Genomic DNA, 18,145 nt, shown 5'->3' with positions numbered 1-18,145 from the left:
ATGCATCCTATGTAATTCACCAACTTGGTTCCAAGACTTATTTAGGTATGGAATAGATACTTCTGCAGGTCATTCTAGATCTTTGTCTTTTAGTAAAAATTCAAGAAAATTTACAATCTATATTGGTGATGAGTTGACTGGATTGCTTGCCTTTAAATTATACTTTACTTTTAATAGTGTTCTGACCATTTCTGAGGAAGAAACACCTTATATACACACATATGTTTCTTACAGAAAGAAGACTTAAACTTGAGGAAAAGAAATATTTGGGAGTTCAGCTGAATTTAAAGGGGAATCAGTAGTAGGATTTATTGGTAGTTAGGGTATTATGATATGAGGTTAGATATGAGGTGTTCCCAAAAGTTCATGTGTGAGACAATGCAAAAAGATTTAGAGGTGAAATGATTGGGTTGTGAGAGCCTTAACCCAATCAGTGCATTAATCCCCCTGATGGGGATTAACTGAGTGGTAACTGATGGTGGGTAGGGTGTGCCTGGAGGAGGTGAATCATTAAGAGTGTGACTTTGGGGTATATATTTTGTATCTAGTAAGTGGAGTCTCTCACTGCTTCCTGATTGTCATGTCTAGAGTCACTTTCTTCTGTCACACTCTTCTGCCATGATGTTCTGTCTCATCTCAAACCCTGTGGAATGGCAAAAGCTGTGTATGGACTGAAACCACTGAAACCATGAGCCCCCAAATAAAGTTTTCCTCCTAAAAATTGTTCTAGTCATGTCTCTTGGTCACAGTGAAAAGACTGACTAAAACATAGGGTTAACCTAAACTTGTTAGGTTTACCAAATAGATTATTGGACTAACCTGTCCTGATCCCAAGATACTATTATATATTCTCATTTATTTTAATGGATAAACTATGTATTTCTTAGATTTTCAAAAATGCACATATTAGGACCAGAACTTTCTGCTGTTGGATATGCCGTGGGGTATGGCAAAGTTACCTCATATCCTTGTCATTGATGACTTCAATTACTGGACAGGCAACTTTCTTTCTACTTAAATAAACCCTTTCCAGAAGAGGTTCCAACCAACCAACATTACATTCCACATGAGAATCTAGAAACGTCAACACATCACCTAGAGAATAAAAATAAAAAATAAAATTAATATATACATATATTCATATACATATAATTTGAAAATATGATTTACTGAGTGCATATGATTCAAAGGTGCTGAGGACTTTTCCAGAAATGTCGATGTGAAGACAGTATTCTTTTCTTCTCACTAAATGCCTTGTCCCTATAACTTCTTTCTGTAATGATACAAAGAACTTTGTTCATAGGAATTTTATTTTCTACCTTTGGGGAAAAAAAAATTACAAGCCACTTAAAATGAGCAGCAATTCTCCAAAGGGAACACTAAGCATTAAGGATAACTGCTAAGTCCCTTCTAAGGAAGATTGCTACCATTACTTCTGGGAGTGGTGGATATGAAACTTTGCTTTACAGAAGACCAAAAGGACTCTGATATTATGTGTATGGCCATAGAAATGATGAAGAAGAAAAATTACCCAATATAATAGAGGTGAAAAGAAACTAAAGTGGAGGATCCTTAGGACTGGGAGATACTTTTAAATGAATAACTAAAGAGGGGTGCAGGGAGTGGGGAGTTATTGCTTAAAGGGTAGGGAATTTTGTTTTTGCAAAATGAAAAGGGTTCTATGGATGAGTGAGTATATGTAAACTACTGAACTGTACACTTAAAAATGGTTAAGATGGTATATTTTATACTATGTATATTTTACCACAAGTAAAAATGAGTTTCAAAAGAAAAAAGAAAGAAAAAGACTTGAAAGATGAAAGTATTTGTAAGAACTCTTTCTTTTTATTGGTTGCATGAAGTGATACTCTTTCTCTTCAATGATATCTGAGGAGCACGTACAATGCTTTAAATGATTTTATGTAAATTTGTTATATGCATGTGTGTGTATATGTATGGTCAATCAGAATTTGAGGCCCCAATCCCTTATGTAAGCTCCAGGCCCAACAACAGATAATTATGAAAACTTTACCTGACAGTCCTTCCCATCCAGACTTGGCACTCAGCCAATGCACTGCAGTCTCTAAAGGGAATTGGGATTCCCTACCTGGACTTCCCTAGCAAGTCCAAGCTGGACTTGCTTTTATGTGGATCTGTATCTGTAACCCAGGTGCCTGCATCCAGAGGTCTCTCTCATGCCAAAGCCTCTGGGAAGACTGCCCTAAGGGAGGTTGATTGGGTCTTGAACACATTTTTCTTTACTCTCACTCAGATTCAGTGCTCCCCAGCTCTTTGCCACTCCTCTCTCTCACCCTGGACTCCAAAACTATGGAACAGGAGGAGCATTTTGTTTTTAACTCTTCTCTGATCCAACACCCAGTGCCATTCCTTGAGGAAAAAAAATGTAGCATTGTAGAAGTCAACTCTTTCTCCTGTTGAGTGTCTCACTGATATTGTTGTAGTAAGTTATTGAGGTTTGACTGTTCTTTTCATTTTGGATTATTATTTTCATGGACAACTCTAATAATTGGCTGCTCTGCTAACATTGATTACCATCCACAAGTGCTTATTCTCTGTCAGACTCTGTTCTAAGCATTTTACATTGTAGTCTTGTATACAACTCACTATACAACTGCAGTATAGGTTTGACTTTTACTGTCGTTTAAAATATAAAGAAATTGAGGAACCACTCATGTGTAAGACAATGCCAGAAAGTCTATAGGTGAAACGATTGTGTTATAGGAGCTTTCACCCAAAAAGTGCATTAATTCACTGATAGGGGCTAACTGGGTGGTAACTGTAGGAAGGTTGAGAGTGGCAGGAGGAAGTGGGTCACTGGGTTGTGACTTTGGGCTTTATATTTTGCCCCTGGGAACTCTCTCTCTGCTTGCATGTCCTGAGTACTTTCCTCCTTTACACCATTTTGTCATGATGTTCTGCCTCACCTCAAACCCAGAGCCACAGTTAGCCATCTGTGAATTGAGACCTCTGAAACCATGAGGATCACATAAACTTTTCCTTTTTTAAAATTGTTCTTAAACTGGTCGCCTACCGCCACTGGAGCACCAGCTGCCTGCTGTTGCCTGGAAGTTCACTGTTACAGTACCTGCAGGTTTGATTACATGTGGCTGCGGCCATTTTGAGACAACAGCCAGGCCCTGTAGGACCCCTGGCCAGACTTACTGAGCCCCGTCTCCAGGATCCTTCAGCCCAACCGATCACTCCCTTCCTCTGGGGCCCTCACATCAACTGACTGCTCCCTGTCGCCAGGACCCCCAGACCAACTGACTGCGCCCTATCACCGGGACCCCAGACCAACTGATTGCACCCAGCCTCCAGGATCCCACAACCACACCAAACACACCCGACCTCCAGGACCCCTGCCTGACCAACCGCACCCCACCTCCAGGACCTCCAGCTGACCACGTCCACACCCTGAGCTGCAGCTCCCCATTTGCCAACACATTTGGAAGCCAGAGCGGCCATCTTGGATAAGCCTGGAAGCTGTAGCTCTGATCTTTAGGTGAGGCAAATCCCATCCTGAGACGCCTGCTGGAGACCTGAAGCTCATTGTCAGGTAACTCTCATGCATCATGCTACTGAAGACTGGGAGGTTTCATTACTATATGACTGGTATACTGTAGATTTTCTTTTTTCTCCTTATTGAAAAATTTTAAGTTTTTATTTTATACTTTTCTTGCTCTCTTTTCTTTTTGTTTACCTGTTCCCTCAGAGTCTCTTTCTCCCTTTTTTGCATGCTAACATCCAATTTCTTTTGATTACACTCTCATCCTGTCTATTATCTAGAACTTCTGTATATTCTTTTCTTATCCAATTAGCAGCTACATTCTACATCTCTCTGCATCCTCTTTGTCCTCCATTAGAAACTGCAGATCTTATTGCAAATCTGTTTGTTTTACTGAAGATAATATTTGAACTCATTCTGTTTATTATGACAATATTGTTATTGTCCTTATAGGGGCTACTTGGTCTAGGATTGCATAGTGTCTGAATTGGGCACTGCTAATAATGATCTCCCCTTAAAGAAAAGGCTTTGGAAACCTATAGGGTCACTATAAGCCTATAGGGGGAAATCTGTAAAACCCCAGATCTGCACCGCTAGAGGGGAAGATACATGAACAACATGAAAAAACAAGGGAAGAAAATGATCCAAACAAATCTAGATTCTATATTAATAGAATCCAATGACAGTATGTTAGAAGAAATGTCAGAAAAGAACTTCAGATTATACACGATTAAGATGATTCAAAAGCAAAGGATGAGATAAGACAGCAAATGCAGGCAATGAATGATAATATCAATAAGCTGAAAGAGCACCTGAAGGAAGCAAAAGATCATTTCAACAAAGAGATAGATATTCTCAAAAAAAATAAAAAATAAAAAAATAAAAAAACCAGAAATCCTTGAAATGAAGGAAACAATAAACCAAATAAAAAACTCAATGGAAAGCATCACCAAAAGACTAGACCACTTGAAGAACCTCAGACAATGAAGACAAAATATTTAATCTTGAAAATAAAGTTGCCCAAATAGAGAAGATGGTAAGAAATCATGAACAGAATCTCCAAGAACTATGGAACAGCATGAAAAGACCAAATTTAAGAATTATTGGGATTGAGGAAGGCACAGAGATACAAACCAAAGGAATGAACAACCTATTCAATGAAATAATATCAGAAAATTTCCCAAACATGAAGAATGAAATGGAGAATCAAATACAAAAGAGGCTTACAGAACACCAAATGCACAAAATCACAACAGATCCACACCAAGGCACATTATAATGAAAATGCCTAACATTCAAAATAAAGATAGGATTTTGAAGGCTGCAAGAGAAAAGCATCAGATTACATATGGGGGAAACCATTACGGATAGCAGCCGAGTTCTCAGCCCAGACTCTAAAAGCTAGAAGGGCCTGGAACAACATATTTCAAGCTCTAAAAGAACATGGATGCCAAACAAGAATCCTATACCCAGCAAAACTAACCTTCAGATTTGAAGATGAAATAAAATCTTTCCATGAAAAACAAAAGTTAAAAGAATTTACAAATAGAAAGCCTGCACTACAGAATGTTCTCAACAAAATATTCCATGAGGAGGAAATGAAAAACAACAATGGAGGTCAGCAAAGGGAGGAACTACCTTAGAGAAAAACCACTCAAAGGAGAAACCAAGCCAAATTAAAAACCAAAAACAAGCCCAAATGACTGGGAATACAAATCATATCTCAATAATAACCCTGAACATTAATGGCCTAAACTCATCAATCAAAAGACACAGATTGGCAGGATGGATGAAAAAGAAAGACCCAACAATATGCTGCCTGCAAGAGACTCATCTCATGGAAAATGACATCTACAGACTAAAAGTGAAAGGATGGGAAAAAACGTACCATGCACATGGTAGTAAAAAAGTGGGGGGTTTCAATCCTTATATCAGATAAAGTGAACTTCAAGCCAAAGTTAGTCAGAAAGGGATAAAGAAGGACATTTCATACTGCTTAAGAGAACCATAAATCAGGAAGACATAACGATAGTAAATATTTATGCCCCAAACAATGGTACATCCCTGTACATCAAACAAATCCTTCTCAATTTCAGGAATCAAATAGACCACAACACAATAATTCTGGGTGACTTTAATGCACCACTGTCACCACTAGATAGATGTTCCAAACAAAAACCAACCAAAGAAACCATAGAACTCAATAACACAATCAATAACCTAGTCTTAATAGACATATATAGAATATTCCATCCATCAACGAGCAGATTCACTTTCTTCTCAGCAGCACATGGAACCTTCTCGAAAATAGACCATATGTTATGCCACAAAGCAGCCATTAGGAAATGCAAAAAAATAGAGATGCTGCCTTGTGTTCTATCAGATCATAATGGACTGAGAGTAGAAATCGATGACAAAATAAAAAACAGAAATTACTCCAACACCTGGAGACTAAATAATATGCTATTGAATGAAACATGGATAACAGAAAACATCAGGGAGGAGATAAAAAAATTCTTAGAGGTCAACGAGAATGACAATACAACATATCAAAATCTCTGGGACACTATGAAAGCGGTACTAAGAAGAAAATTCATTGCAAGGAGTGCATTCCAGAAAAGAATGAAAAGTCAACAACTAAATGACCTAACATTTACAGCTCAAAGTCCTAGAAAAAGAAGAACAGAACAACAGCAAAAGTAGTAGAAGACAGGAAATAATTAAAATCAGAGCTGAAATCAATGAAATTGAAACAAAAGAAACTATTCAAAAAATTGACAAAACAAAAAGTTGGTTCTTTGAAAAAGTAAACAAAATAGACAAACCCTTAGCCACACTAACAAAAAGAAGGAGAGAGAAAACTCAAATTACTAAAATTCATGATGAAAAAGGAAATATCACGACAGACACCACTGAGATACATAACGTAATGAGAAGCTACTTTGAAAATCTGTATTCCAATAAAATAGAAACTACTGAAGACATTGACAAATTTCTAGAGACATATGCTCCTCCCAAACTGAGCCAGGAGGACACACACAATTTAAACAGATCAATATCAAGCAATGAAATAGAAGAAGCCATTAAAAACCTACCATCCAAGAAAAGCCCAGGACCAGAAGGATTCTCAGCTGAGTTCTACAAGACCTTCAAAGAAGAACTCATTCTAATACTTCTCAAAGTATTCCATGAAATAGAAAATGAGGATACCCTACCAAACTCATTCTATGAAGCTAATATCACCCTCATACCCAAACCAGGAAAAGACACATCAAGGAAAGAAAATTTTAGACCAATATCCTTGATGAATATAGATGCAAAGATCCTTAACAAAATATTGGCGAACTGTATCCAAAAACATATTAAGAAAATCGTGCACCACGATCAAGTGGGATTCATCCCTGGAATGCAAGGATGGTTTAACATCCATAAATCAATAAACGTAATCCATCATGTCAATAGACTTAAGGATAAGAATCATATGGCTGTTTCAATTGATGCAGAAAAAGCGTTGGACAAAATAAAATACCCCTTCATGCTCAAAACACTAGAAAAAATAGGGATAGTAGGAATATACCTGAACATTGTAAAGGCTATTTATGCTAAGTCCATGGCCAACATCATTCTTAATGGAGAAAAACTGAAACCATTCCCTTTAAAAATGGGAACAAGACAGGGATGTCCTCTTTCACCACTTCTATTCAACATTGTCCTCAAAACTCTAGCCAGAGCAATTAGGCAGACTAAAGAAATTAAAGGAATACGAATTGGAAAAGAGGAACTTAAGCTATTTGCTGATGACATGATTCTATATTTAGAGGATCCAAAAAACTCCTCCAGAAAACTTCTAGACCTCATCAATGAATTCAGCAAAATAGCAGGCTATAAAATCAACATGCATAAATCGAAAGCATTTTTTATACGCAAGCGATGAAACATCTGAAAGGGAAATGACGAAAATAACTCCATTTGCAATATCCTCAAAAAAAAATAAAATACTTGGGAATCAATCTAACCAAACAGGTAAAAGATCTCTACAATAAAAACTACAAAACATTGAAGAAAGAAATTGAGGAAGACCTTAGAAGATGGAAAGATCTCCCATGTTCTTGGATAGGCAAAATTAATATTGTCAAAATGGCCACACTGCTTTCCAGAGTGGCTGCACTAATTTGCAGCCCCACCAACAATGTATGAGTGTACCTTTTTCCCCACATCCTCTCCAACACCTATTGTTGCTTGTATTCTTGATAATCACTATTCTAATTGGGGTGAGATGGAACCTTAGGGTAGTTTTGATTTGCATTTCTCTTATTACTAAAGATGGTGAACATTTTTTCATATGTTTGTTGATTGCTTGTACATCTTCTTCTGTGTAAATGTATGATTACGCAAATGGTATGCTGTTACTCCATGTACAAACAGAAACAACATGTATCCCATTTGTTTACAATAAAAATAAATTTTAAAAAATTATTTTAAAAAATTGTTCTTGTCTGGTCTTTTGGTCAGAACAGAAAAAATTTTAAAAAGCTGACTAAACATTAATTACTTGGTCTCCAGTGGAATTTTTGCATGAAGGTAAAGGGACCAATTTTATCCAAGATCTCAGTGAGGAATTCTTGAGAAGTCTTTAGATAGCACCAATTGTTACAGGCAGACACCTCCCCTGTATCTGCTTACTCTTGCAAATGGCAGTTACATTTCCTGATCTATGAGTGTTATTTTAGGGCATTTCAGCTTATTTGTTAATGGAAGATTATTGTTCGTGATCTGGTCTGAATGTATTTGTATTCCCAAATTCATATGTTGAAATCAACTTCCAAGGCCATGGCATTTAAGAGAGGGAGCCTTGGAAAGTCATGAAGAGGCCCTCCAGAAGGAATTATTGCCCTCAAAAAAGTGATTCATGGGAACTTGTTAGCCTCCTTTTGCCTTTCCAGCATGTGAAGACACAGTAACTTTGAAGAAGAGAATGAGACTCTTTAGACACTGAATCTGTTGGCAACTTGATCTTGGACTTTTGGGCTTCTGAAACTATGAGCCATAAATGTGTGCTTACAAAATTATCCCATTTAAGGTATTCTATTACAGTCTGAATACATCCCCTAACCCTCTCCCCTGTTGTGGGAAGGCTCACAGTGCTATCTAGATGCATAGGGCATGTACGCATAGCTTGCAAAGGCTCTCTTGGCTAATGGTATAGAATCTGAAAACCACAGTCTCCTTTCACTACCCCTGTTCATGATCAGTTCAGAACCACAGTTTAAAGAACCCCTCTAGTACACCACCTGTCCCTATCCCCATTGCAGGCTTACAGGGTCAAAGGAGCTTAGATTGACTTTCTTAGACCCCAGTGACAGCAGGATGGATCCTCAATCTTCATTCACTTCCCACCTGGCCCAGCTCATCACATAGATTCTCATTTACTTGTTACTAGAATCTGAGGGAAGCACAAAACAGTCTGGAATTTTATATTGTTTTATTTGAGGATAGAGGAGAATCCTCCTATGCAGGAATGCCATTACTCCACTTTCAGACATTTCATTTAAAGTAAGATCTCAGGTCTGTGTTAGATAAGAAAACAAGGAAAACTCTGTGCAGGACTTTTAAGTGTGGTGGATAGTGTGTGGACATTATGCACAGTGTCACTGATCCTAAGAGACCCAACGAAATGAGCATGTGATTGAAGTTACACACAATTGCTTTTAACTCCAATTCTGCTCTTCCTAACTACACCGGATAAATCGCTTAATTTCTTTAAGCTTACAGTATAGGAATGTTTTCTAAGATCTACCAAACACCTAAATTCTTAATAAATGTCTAGTATTCTTTTTTTTTTCAATGAATGTTCAAACTCAAGCTTAGAATAATTCTTCTAATCTTGATTATAACCTGGCAGGATTTTTTGTTTCCTAAAACTAGATCTGAGTAATGCTGGATTGTTTGCAGAAGAGTTTCATTGTAACTTAAAAAGGAATTTTCTTTTTCCTACCCAAAGCTAACCTGTGCCAAATAGTTTTGGCTCCTTATTCAGCACGGACCCCACTACTCTCTACAAACTTATATTTAGTCAGCCAGCATGGCATGTTGCTGCCAGCACCAATTAGTGCTGGAGTGTTATGTTGAGGTTTCTTAAGAGACATGGGTTTGGCTTGCCATTTAATTTTACACAATGACCTAAAAGTGATACTGAGAAAACCACCTGTTTAATCTGCATCAGAAACAGGCTTGTAGAAGGATGTCCACTGGTGCTTTTCGGGAAATCTTGGAGTTGCCAGGGGTTAGATGTGACATCTAACTTATGCAGTCACTAAAAGTTAGTGACTGTCATTGGAATGTTCACAGCAATGTGAAGACTTTTGCTATATGAACTGTCATGAAGGAAACAAGAATCTAATATTTACTTTGACTCTCACTGGTAAGCTCCCCTACTGCATTCCTTCATATGGTGAATGATTCTTAGAGATCCTTGCCCCTGGCCAGCCCTTCACATTTTGAAATCCTACCTGGGCATTTGACCTCCTCATTTGCATCATGCAAGTGATTGGACCCATCTTTTTGCCTGAATCAGACACAGATGACGAGCCCAACAGACCTTGGAAACTGAATACATAGTGAGCATTACTTATTGTAAGAGAGATTACAGTAAGTTCACTGATTATTTTGCAGATAACTCTTTCAGACTTTCAGAGGGACAGATGATACCCTTCCACCAATAAATGGGCTGCTTGCCTTCTGTTTCAGCATGCCTTTGGATTTCTGATGTCAGCCTTGCTTGCTGCTTCCCTTGTCTTGAATCCTAACAGGTAAATTTTTAGAGAAGAATGGCTATTAAGGCCTTTCAGATTCTTGACTCAGTTCTTTACCTTTCCTCTCTTTGTTTGGTTAAGGTATTCCAGAGAACATTTCTGCCTGGTATCTTTGTTGATTTCTGGTTTGCAGGGACTTTTCAGGCCCTGAGCACTCTCTGGCTCATCCTACTGTGAGAGTTGGGAAGCACCCAGGGAGCTTAAGCTGGCTCCATAGGTCAGCCAACCATGATCAAAGCCTGTCCCTAAATGACACCTTCAATTAAAGCTGGAATAGGATCCTGAAATACCTTGAATCCCCACAGGGGTCAATGTACTTCAGGGAGGTTGGATGTGTCCTCAGGCAAGGCTATTTCTAAGCCATCACCTTTCACCTTTCCACTTTTGCCCAAACTCTTAAGCATGACCCTCCACTGATGCTGCTCAAAGTGGGGGGTCACAGACCCTGCTATCTATAGGAGATAGGAACAGAAATTGAGAACAAATGTTCTGAAACTTTAAGCAATGTGACAGAGGAATTTATTAATTTACTGTTTTATATATATATATGTGTATATATATATAAATAAATCATCAGATGCTCAAGTTACTTATATAAAATGACAGCATTTGCATAAAATGTACTCAAATCCCTCCATATACTTTTAAAATCAACTTTAGATTACTTATGATACCTAATACAATACAAATGAATAAATAGTTGTTATTAGTGTTTAGTAATAATGGCAAGAAAAAAGTCTGTATGTGTTCTGTACACGTGAAATTAAAAAAAAATAATTTCTACCCATGATTGAATCCATGCACACAGAACCCATAGATATGGAGGAATGGCCATATAAATATATACACATATATACATATATATGCAAATATATGTTGTATACAATTAAAATATATGTATTTGCAAATATATGCTGTATGCCATAAAAATGGCTCATGTTATACTTCTATTGTTTCATTTCTTTTTAAGGTAATTTATATTTCTATAATTTACAAGAGGATATTTTGACATATTTTGAGAAGTATCTCTCCACTAGTTTGTGGCAAAGCAATTAAGAGAGATACGAATCATGTATTTTTTTTTGTTTTTTCAGACAGAGATTGGTGACCCCTAGTGAATCATTAAATCAATGTAGCAGGATTGTACAGAATCTTAAAAAACAAATAATACAGAAAACAGAATGTTAGACTCCATTGCCTATGTCATTTGATGAAACACCGACCATAGATATATATGTAACTATATCTGTACTGGACTGTGATATAAAGTCTCCACACAAATAATTGTCTAAATAGTTTGAAAATCACTGCACTAAAACTGAGCCAATGCTCTCAATAAATGTTTGAGCAACAAACTTATATTTTTATATTTGGATATGCTAAATTCAATGAAATTGTTTTATGGATTTTAATTGTAACCAATTACAATTTCTTTTAATTAAAGTCATCTGAAGACAGCCTCCCATTGTGTAACAGTTTGGACTCTTCTGGAGATTATTACTAGCATACTTTCTGCTCCATGCAGGCAGAGAGAAATCTTCTGTATACATAGCATATTTTTAGCCCTATATTTATCAACTTTTTCCACATGGGTATCTAATTTTCATCTTAAACTTACATGGACAAAATCAGAACTCAACTACATTCCAAAACTGGCTCCTCCAGTTATGGCTCCACCCCTCACCAAGTTGTTCAAGGATTTGGTTTTGATTCTTTCCTTTCCTGCTATCTTCACTTTTTACCCAATTTTAAGTACTATAGGCTCAATGTTCATAATATATTATAATCTGTCCACAATGTATTATGAAACTGACTGCTTCCTTCAGCTGCCCTGGGACCTTCCTGATCCTGTACAACTGAAACAGTATCCTTACCGGTCTATACCTTTTCTTTCCCTCTAATATCCATTCTGTACATGGTGACCAGAGTAAGCTTTTAAAATGAAATCAGAAAATTGAACTCTTCTATTTAGTATCCTTCATGGTTTAATATATTACTGAGAATAATATCTACACTCCTTAAATGATGTACAAAGTTTTGCTTTTGCCTTGCAGTCCTGGTTAATCTTTTACCATTCTCCCCCTGGTCAACTCCTGTCAACCTTAATGGATTTCTTTTTTACCTTGAATATGCCAAGCTCATTTCTGCATTAGCACATTTGTACTTATTATTCTATTACCCTGGGAATATTCTTTGCCCATATCTCAACTTCAAAGTTATCTACTAAAACTATTTCTTTACTATCTTTTTTATCATTCACAGATAATTACTTTCTGAAAGAAATTAAACTTGAAATGCCATTTAACTTTTACAAATGTAGGCTCTCATTAAGAATCTTAGTTGTCACTGCAATGCCAATTTTGGTGTGATATACTTATTACTTGCTTAAATTTTCTACTGAAAAGAGTAGAAGTTTGTTAACAAATCAATGGGGCTCTAAATTTAGGATCTAGTTGCAAGGAAGTAAAACTCTGGTAAGAAGATCATTGACCATCAGAACACTCTTGACTTTTGGCAGATGTTAGCAGGAGGGTCGGAGTGCTGGCTAGCTTCTGGGAGACAGCGGGGGTGGTATATAAGAGCTCCGACTCTGGAGCCAGGGTATTTGGGTGCCCACACTGGCTTTACCATAATGAGCTGAGAGAACTTGGGTCAGTTGTAACTCTGTCATACCTCCATTCCCATCTATAAACACATGGTTCCATTATTAGAACCATCAAATCAGTTAATATAGAAAGTATTTAGAATGGTACCTGGAATATAAGATCACCTATTACTACAGGGCACACAGATCCCTCCTTAGAAAGGTGTAAACATGAACCCAAATGTTTGTTGTTATTTCTAGAATTCATTGACAGACAAGATTTACCTCTGCTATTCACTCCCCAACATCCACACACTGAAAAAAGGAGAGGAAAAGAGAATATATTACATTTTTGGAAAACAGAAAGAGCTATAGGAAGAACAGAGAGATAGGTCAAAGAAGACCTTTAAGAGTTAAAGATTCTGACTGGGCATGGTGGCATGCACTTGTAATCCGAGCAGTTTGGAAGGCTGAAGCAGGAGGATTGCAAGTTGAAAGCCAGCCTCAGCAATTTAGGAAGACCTTAAGCAACTTAGTGAGAACCTGTCTCAAAATAAAATACAAAAAAAAAAAAAAAAAAAAAAAGGACTGGGGATTGTAGCTCAGTGGTAAAGTGCCTCTGGTTTAAATTACCAGAACTCCCCCCACCCGGCAAAATGAATTAAAGGTACTGAAGTCTTCACATACTGATGAGATCAGGTCAAAAAGGCTCAGTCTTATAGGGGTTCCTAGTGGTCAAATCTAAGTCAAATTGAGCAATAATAATAATAATAATGTGAATTATATACATTGAATATTTAAAAGTCACAAATTCATAATGTGGTGATAGGGGATGTAATGGGAGGGGAGAAGGTAGGAAAGAAGGAGGAAGAGAGAAAAAGGGAGGGACAGAAGGAGGGACAGGGAGAGGGCCAGGACAGGGAGGTAATTCTTTTTACAAATGACTGCCAGGTAAAACAAGGGGAAGGAATGATAGAAAATGATTTTGCAGCTCTCAGTATAATTGATTCAAGCAAGGATCATCAGTATATGCTGCACCATTAGGTGAAACCTTGTAAAAATTAGGATAAATTAGCATATTCTCATGGATCAAAGTATTAACCCACAAACTACTTTTTATCCCTAAGGGAAATATCTAGCTGTCAACATCTTAACTGTTTTCAAAGTTAGTATCAGTGTCAGTGGGACAATTGGACATTATGTGCCTTTCATTATGAAGCAGTAAGAAGTACACAATTCTTATCACCTAGTAGTAGAATTCTATGTATTACCCATACAAAAACATTTGGCCTGTAACATTTAACCTTCTGTACCCTGTAGGTAACCTGAGGAAATAGAAAATTTCAGAACATGGAAAATAGTATCAAACAAATAGCCTGGACTATTTTTCTAAAAAACAACACAATATTGTTAGCACAATATATGTCACTGACTATTCTACATTGAGAGACTAAGGAGACCAAATAATAAGGGGTATGAAACTTAATTAGATCCTGAATTTTAAAAAAATATTTGAGAGCAATGAGAAAATTTGAAAAGAGCATTTACAAGTATTAGACATTATTTAGGTATAAAAGTTATGCTTATTTAAGAGAATGTTCTTCAGCAATGTTCATTGAAATACTTAATGGTATAGTGTCATGACGTCTGTAAATTTCTTTTAGAAGGTTCAAAAAAGTTGTGTCTGTGTGTGCATGCATGTGCACATGTGTGCTCTTCTTTCTGGGTCTGTGTCTGTTTAGTGCATGAAACACATATTCCAAAAGGTTAAAAATTGGTAGAATTGAGTGATGGATATGAGGGAGCTCATTTTATTATTTTTCTGAATTTCCTGTACACCTTGAAAAATATTTTTAATTAAAGCAAAAATACAATAAAAACAAACAAACAAAAAACGAGTAGCTTCTCACCTGTTGCATTCTGTGCTCCTGCCAGCCTGGCTCTTATTAAGCCGTGTCTCTCCTTGAGGTGAAGAATCCGAACTTTTGGAAACTGAGACATGTATTTATCCAAATTATCTTTTAGGTAGTCTATATCAGAGTAAGGACAGACAGGGAAAAGCTTTAATTTTGTAACTGGATCTGCACTGGAGTGCTCCTGCAATGTCAAATTCTAAATTATTATGGTCAATTTTACTCCTTGGGTCAAAATTTCATTTTCTGATATTTTCTTGGAATGTTTCAATATTATAAGCTTTCTCCAACACCAGGGGTGAGGTTAGGCAGTATGTACAAATTGGAAAATTTGCAGAAGAATCTGGTTGGACGGGGGTCAGTTTCCACCACTGCCCTTCCCTGCACTGACATTTCCTCAGTTGGGTCTTTTTAAAAATTTTTTTCTTTTTAGATAAGTAATTGGGGAATCCAGCTAAAGGAACATTTTTGAAGATTTTAAACATATGTTATGTGGCTTGCAGTCACTCCTGTGTATAATGGAGCTATTGACAGTTGTCCCAAGTAGGAATGCCTTCCAGGAATATTTTGCAGCTTACTTTCCTATGAACTTTGTATTATTTTTCTTAAGAAGGACCCTGAGACCTATGTAAGTTTCAGGTCCTCCAAAATCTCATAAAGGGAGATTTTATTGCTTAGTAACTAGATACTATTTTCTGTTTACTCTTCAAGGCCACTTCTGAAAGTTTCAATCAGTTTTCCTGTGGCATCTCAATTGCTACTTGAGCTTAGTGTGATTAAGGTGGGAACTCTAAGAAACTGCTCATATCACAGTGACACAAATAAAGGTTAAACTGTTCTAGTAACATTGTCATCTCTTTGCTATTTTCTAAAATTTAATGAAATGGGTTGTGTTTTGGGAATTCATAATGTGACAGTAATTGGGCCTGTGAGACCACTCATATACACAAATCATTTGGAAACTCAAAAGAGTGAAATTCTTCTTTATAATAAACAAAAACAAACATAAAGACCACCGTGCTCTGGTTTTGAACTCTGTTGAAACCACATCCCTCTGGTTCCACTGGAAATATGTCTTCTGTACCTTTAACTGGACAAATGATCTTCCTTGCTTTTAAGGAGGAAGCCATAGGACCTCCATTTCCTTTTTTTCCATAGAACTGAATTTTAGTTATCACCAATAGGAAAGTAATTTTATGAACATGGGGCACTTGCTTTTTAGATTCCATGAATAAAGATCTGTGCAATTCCACCATCTTTGAATCTACATTTGTACACAACCTTAGAAATGAAAAGTTGTACCCCATTTGTGTACAATGAATCAAAATGCAGTCTGTAAAAATTTATAAAAAAATAATTTTAAAAAAGATGGTTGCCACAAAATAAAAAAAGACCTGTGCAATTGTAGGGAACATTTCAGAACTCTGATATTTCAAAGTGTGCATCTGCAGAAAGCTGTAGTTGTAAAAAGCACTTCTGTGTGGTAGGGGAGTCACAGCTGAGAGGAGCCCGAGGAAGTTAGCTGAACAAAGTCCCAGATGAATTCAGGTCCCATAGATTGTAAACTTATGCCTCCAAGGCTTCACATGAAAGAGTGATTTAGAATTTTATCAAATTAACCTGTAATTTTGTTATCCAAATTGCTATTGCCTCCCACCAGATGTTGACATTTCAGAAGAAAACTTGAGTGGTTTTGTACCTTTGGTGCTAAAGTCATCCACCAGCAGAATCTCCTTGATGAGGTGTGGAGGAGAGCGGTTGAGGACACTGTGAACGGACCTCAGGAGAGTGGACCACACCTCATCCACAAAGCACATGATCACACTGGTAGTTGGGAGGTTATCGTGAACTAGTTGCTCTGCACACCTGGGCCAGAATAGAAGCAAAGCACAGGAGACATACCAATAAGATCCATAAGTTTTAGAGTCATTGATTATCACTGCACCAAACACACACCCACACAATAATCTATTTACACACACATATATTTACATACAAATAAACGATCAATTTAGCAAGTGCCTTTGCTTGGGGGAAGGAGTACATGCAAAATAAAAGAGTAGCAGCAGAATAACCATTAACCAATATCAGTAGTTGCTATGAAGAACTAGTAATGCAAGCCAGGAACACTTCCTATGAAGGCAGGGTGCAGAGAGCACAGGGGCCATTAATATCTTTCTCGATCTCTTTGTGCCTCAATCTCCTCGTCTTTAAAGAGAGGTAATGGTCAAATGAACTAGTGATGGTGGTGCAGAACTAGCATAGCTCCTGTCACAGGAATTCACTAAATAATAGTTGTGATCGTCATTAAATTATATACCAGAATAGAGCACACCGAGTTTTTTTTTTGGGGGGGGAGGGGCACTCAACCACCAAGCCACATCCCCAGCAGTATTTTGTATTTTATTTAGCGACAAGGTCTCACTGAGTTGCTTAGCGCTTTGCTTTTGTTGAGGCTGGCTTTGAACTTGTGATCCTCCTGCCTCAGCCTCCTGAGCTGCTGGGATTGAAGGAGTGCACCACTGCGTCAGGCCATATCAAGGTTTTCAATGTTGCTAAGTAGTTTATCATTGCCCTTGTTACTGGACATCTGCCAAGTGACAAAAGGAATGTTCTTTCTTCCACTCTGTATGTGAATGCATTTACAGCATGATATTTATGTAGCAAATAATCTGGAGAGTCCTTGCTCAGACTCTGTTAGAGTAGCCATAGTTGAAGTCATGCTGTTAGCATAGACAGGAGAGCAGGCTGACTGGGAGTTGATGGCTTGCTACTAGTCTTGGGTCTTTTCCATGCTTTTGCAGTTTATACTGCCCCATTGCTGGCATTCTTCTATGTCCCACCTGTTTTTCCTTACAAGAAGGTGCCCAGCAGAGCCTCACAAAGAGCATTTGCCATCCCACTAATACCTCTTATTAATGTAATAATTAATGATGATCATAAATAAATATTATAAACACTGTGCCTCATTTCGATGTAGACTTCTAACCACTGTCATCTCTTCCTCTTTTTATATGAATGATGAAAAGTTTATAGAGAGACTAGTTTAAGATAATACCAGTAGGTAAATGGCAGAGCTGGGACTGAAACTCTGGTCTAGTCTGGCTCCAGACATAACCATTCAGAAAGTCTTAAATCTATAATAAAAGCAGTTGACTGTGGATGTGATATTTGTGAGAACTGATGCTTCTGTTGAATAACATTACTTTACTTTGATTATTTTTGATAAACAACAAAGAGGTAAGAGTGATAATCATAATAGAACAAACCACAATGGCATAATACTTTTGATAGTTAGGAAAATATTGTG

At 37.2% G+C, this 18,145-nt stretch overlaps 1 protein-coding gene across 1 annotated transcript in view; it reads right to left on the bottom strand.

Moving 5' to 3' along the window:
- Galnt5 (polypeptide N-acetylgalactosaminyltransferase 5) overlaps positions 1 to 18,145 on the bottom strand; it is a 52,338-nt gene that overhangs the window by 19,250 nt on the left and 14,943 nt on the right. The window contains exons 2-4 of the mRNA XM_047542829.1: positions 16,535 to 16,701; positions 14,833 to 14,952; positions 960 to 1,095 (exon numbers count right to left, since the gene is read on the bottom strand). Coding sequence (XP_047398785.1) covers positions 960 to 1,095; positions 14,833 to 14,952; positions 16,535 to 16,701 — 423 coding nt within the window. The remainder of the gene's footprint in view (positions 1 to 959; positions 1,096 to 14,832; positions 14,953 to 16,534; positions 16,702 to 18,145) is intronic.

This window comes from Sciurus carolinensis, chromosome 3, assembly GCF_902686445.1.
Source record: "Sciurus carolinensis chromosome 3, mSciCar1.2, whole genome shotgun sequence".
Lineage (NCBI taxonomy): Eukaryota > Metazoa > Chordata > Mammalia > Rodentia > Sciuridae > Sciurus > Sciurus carolinensis.
This window is presented reverse-complemented; position numbering and strand designations above follow the sequence as displayed.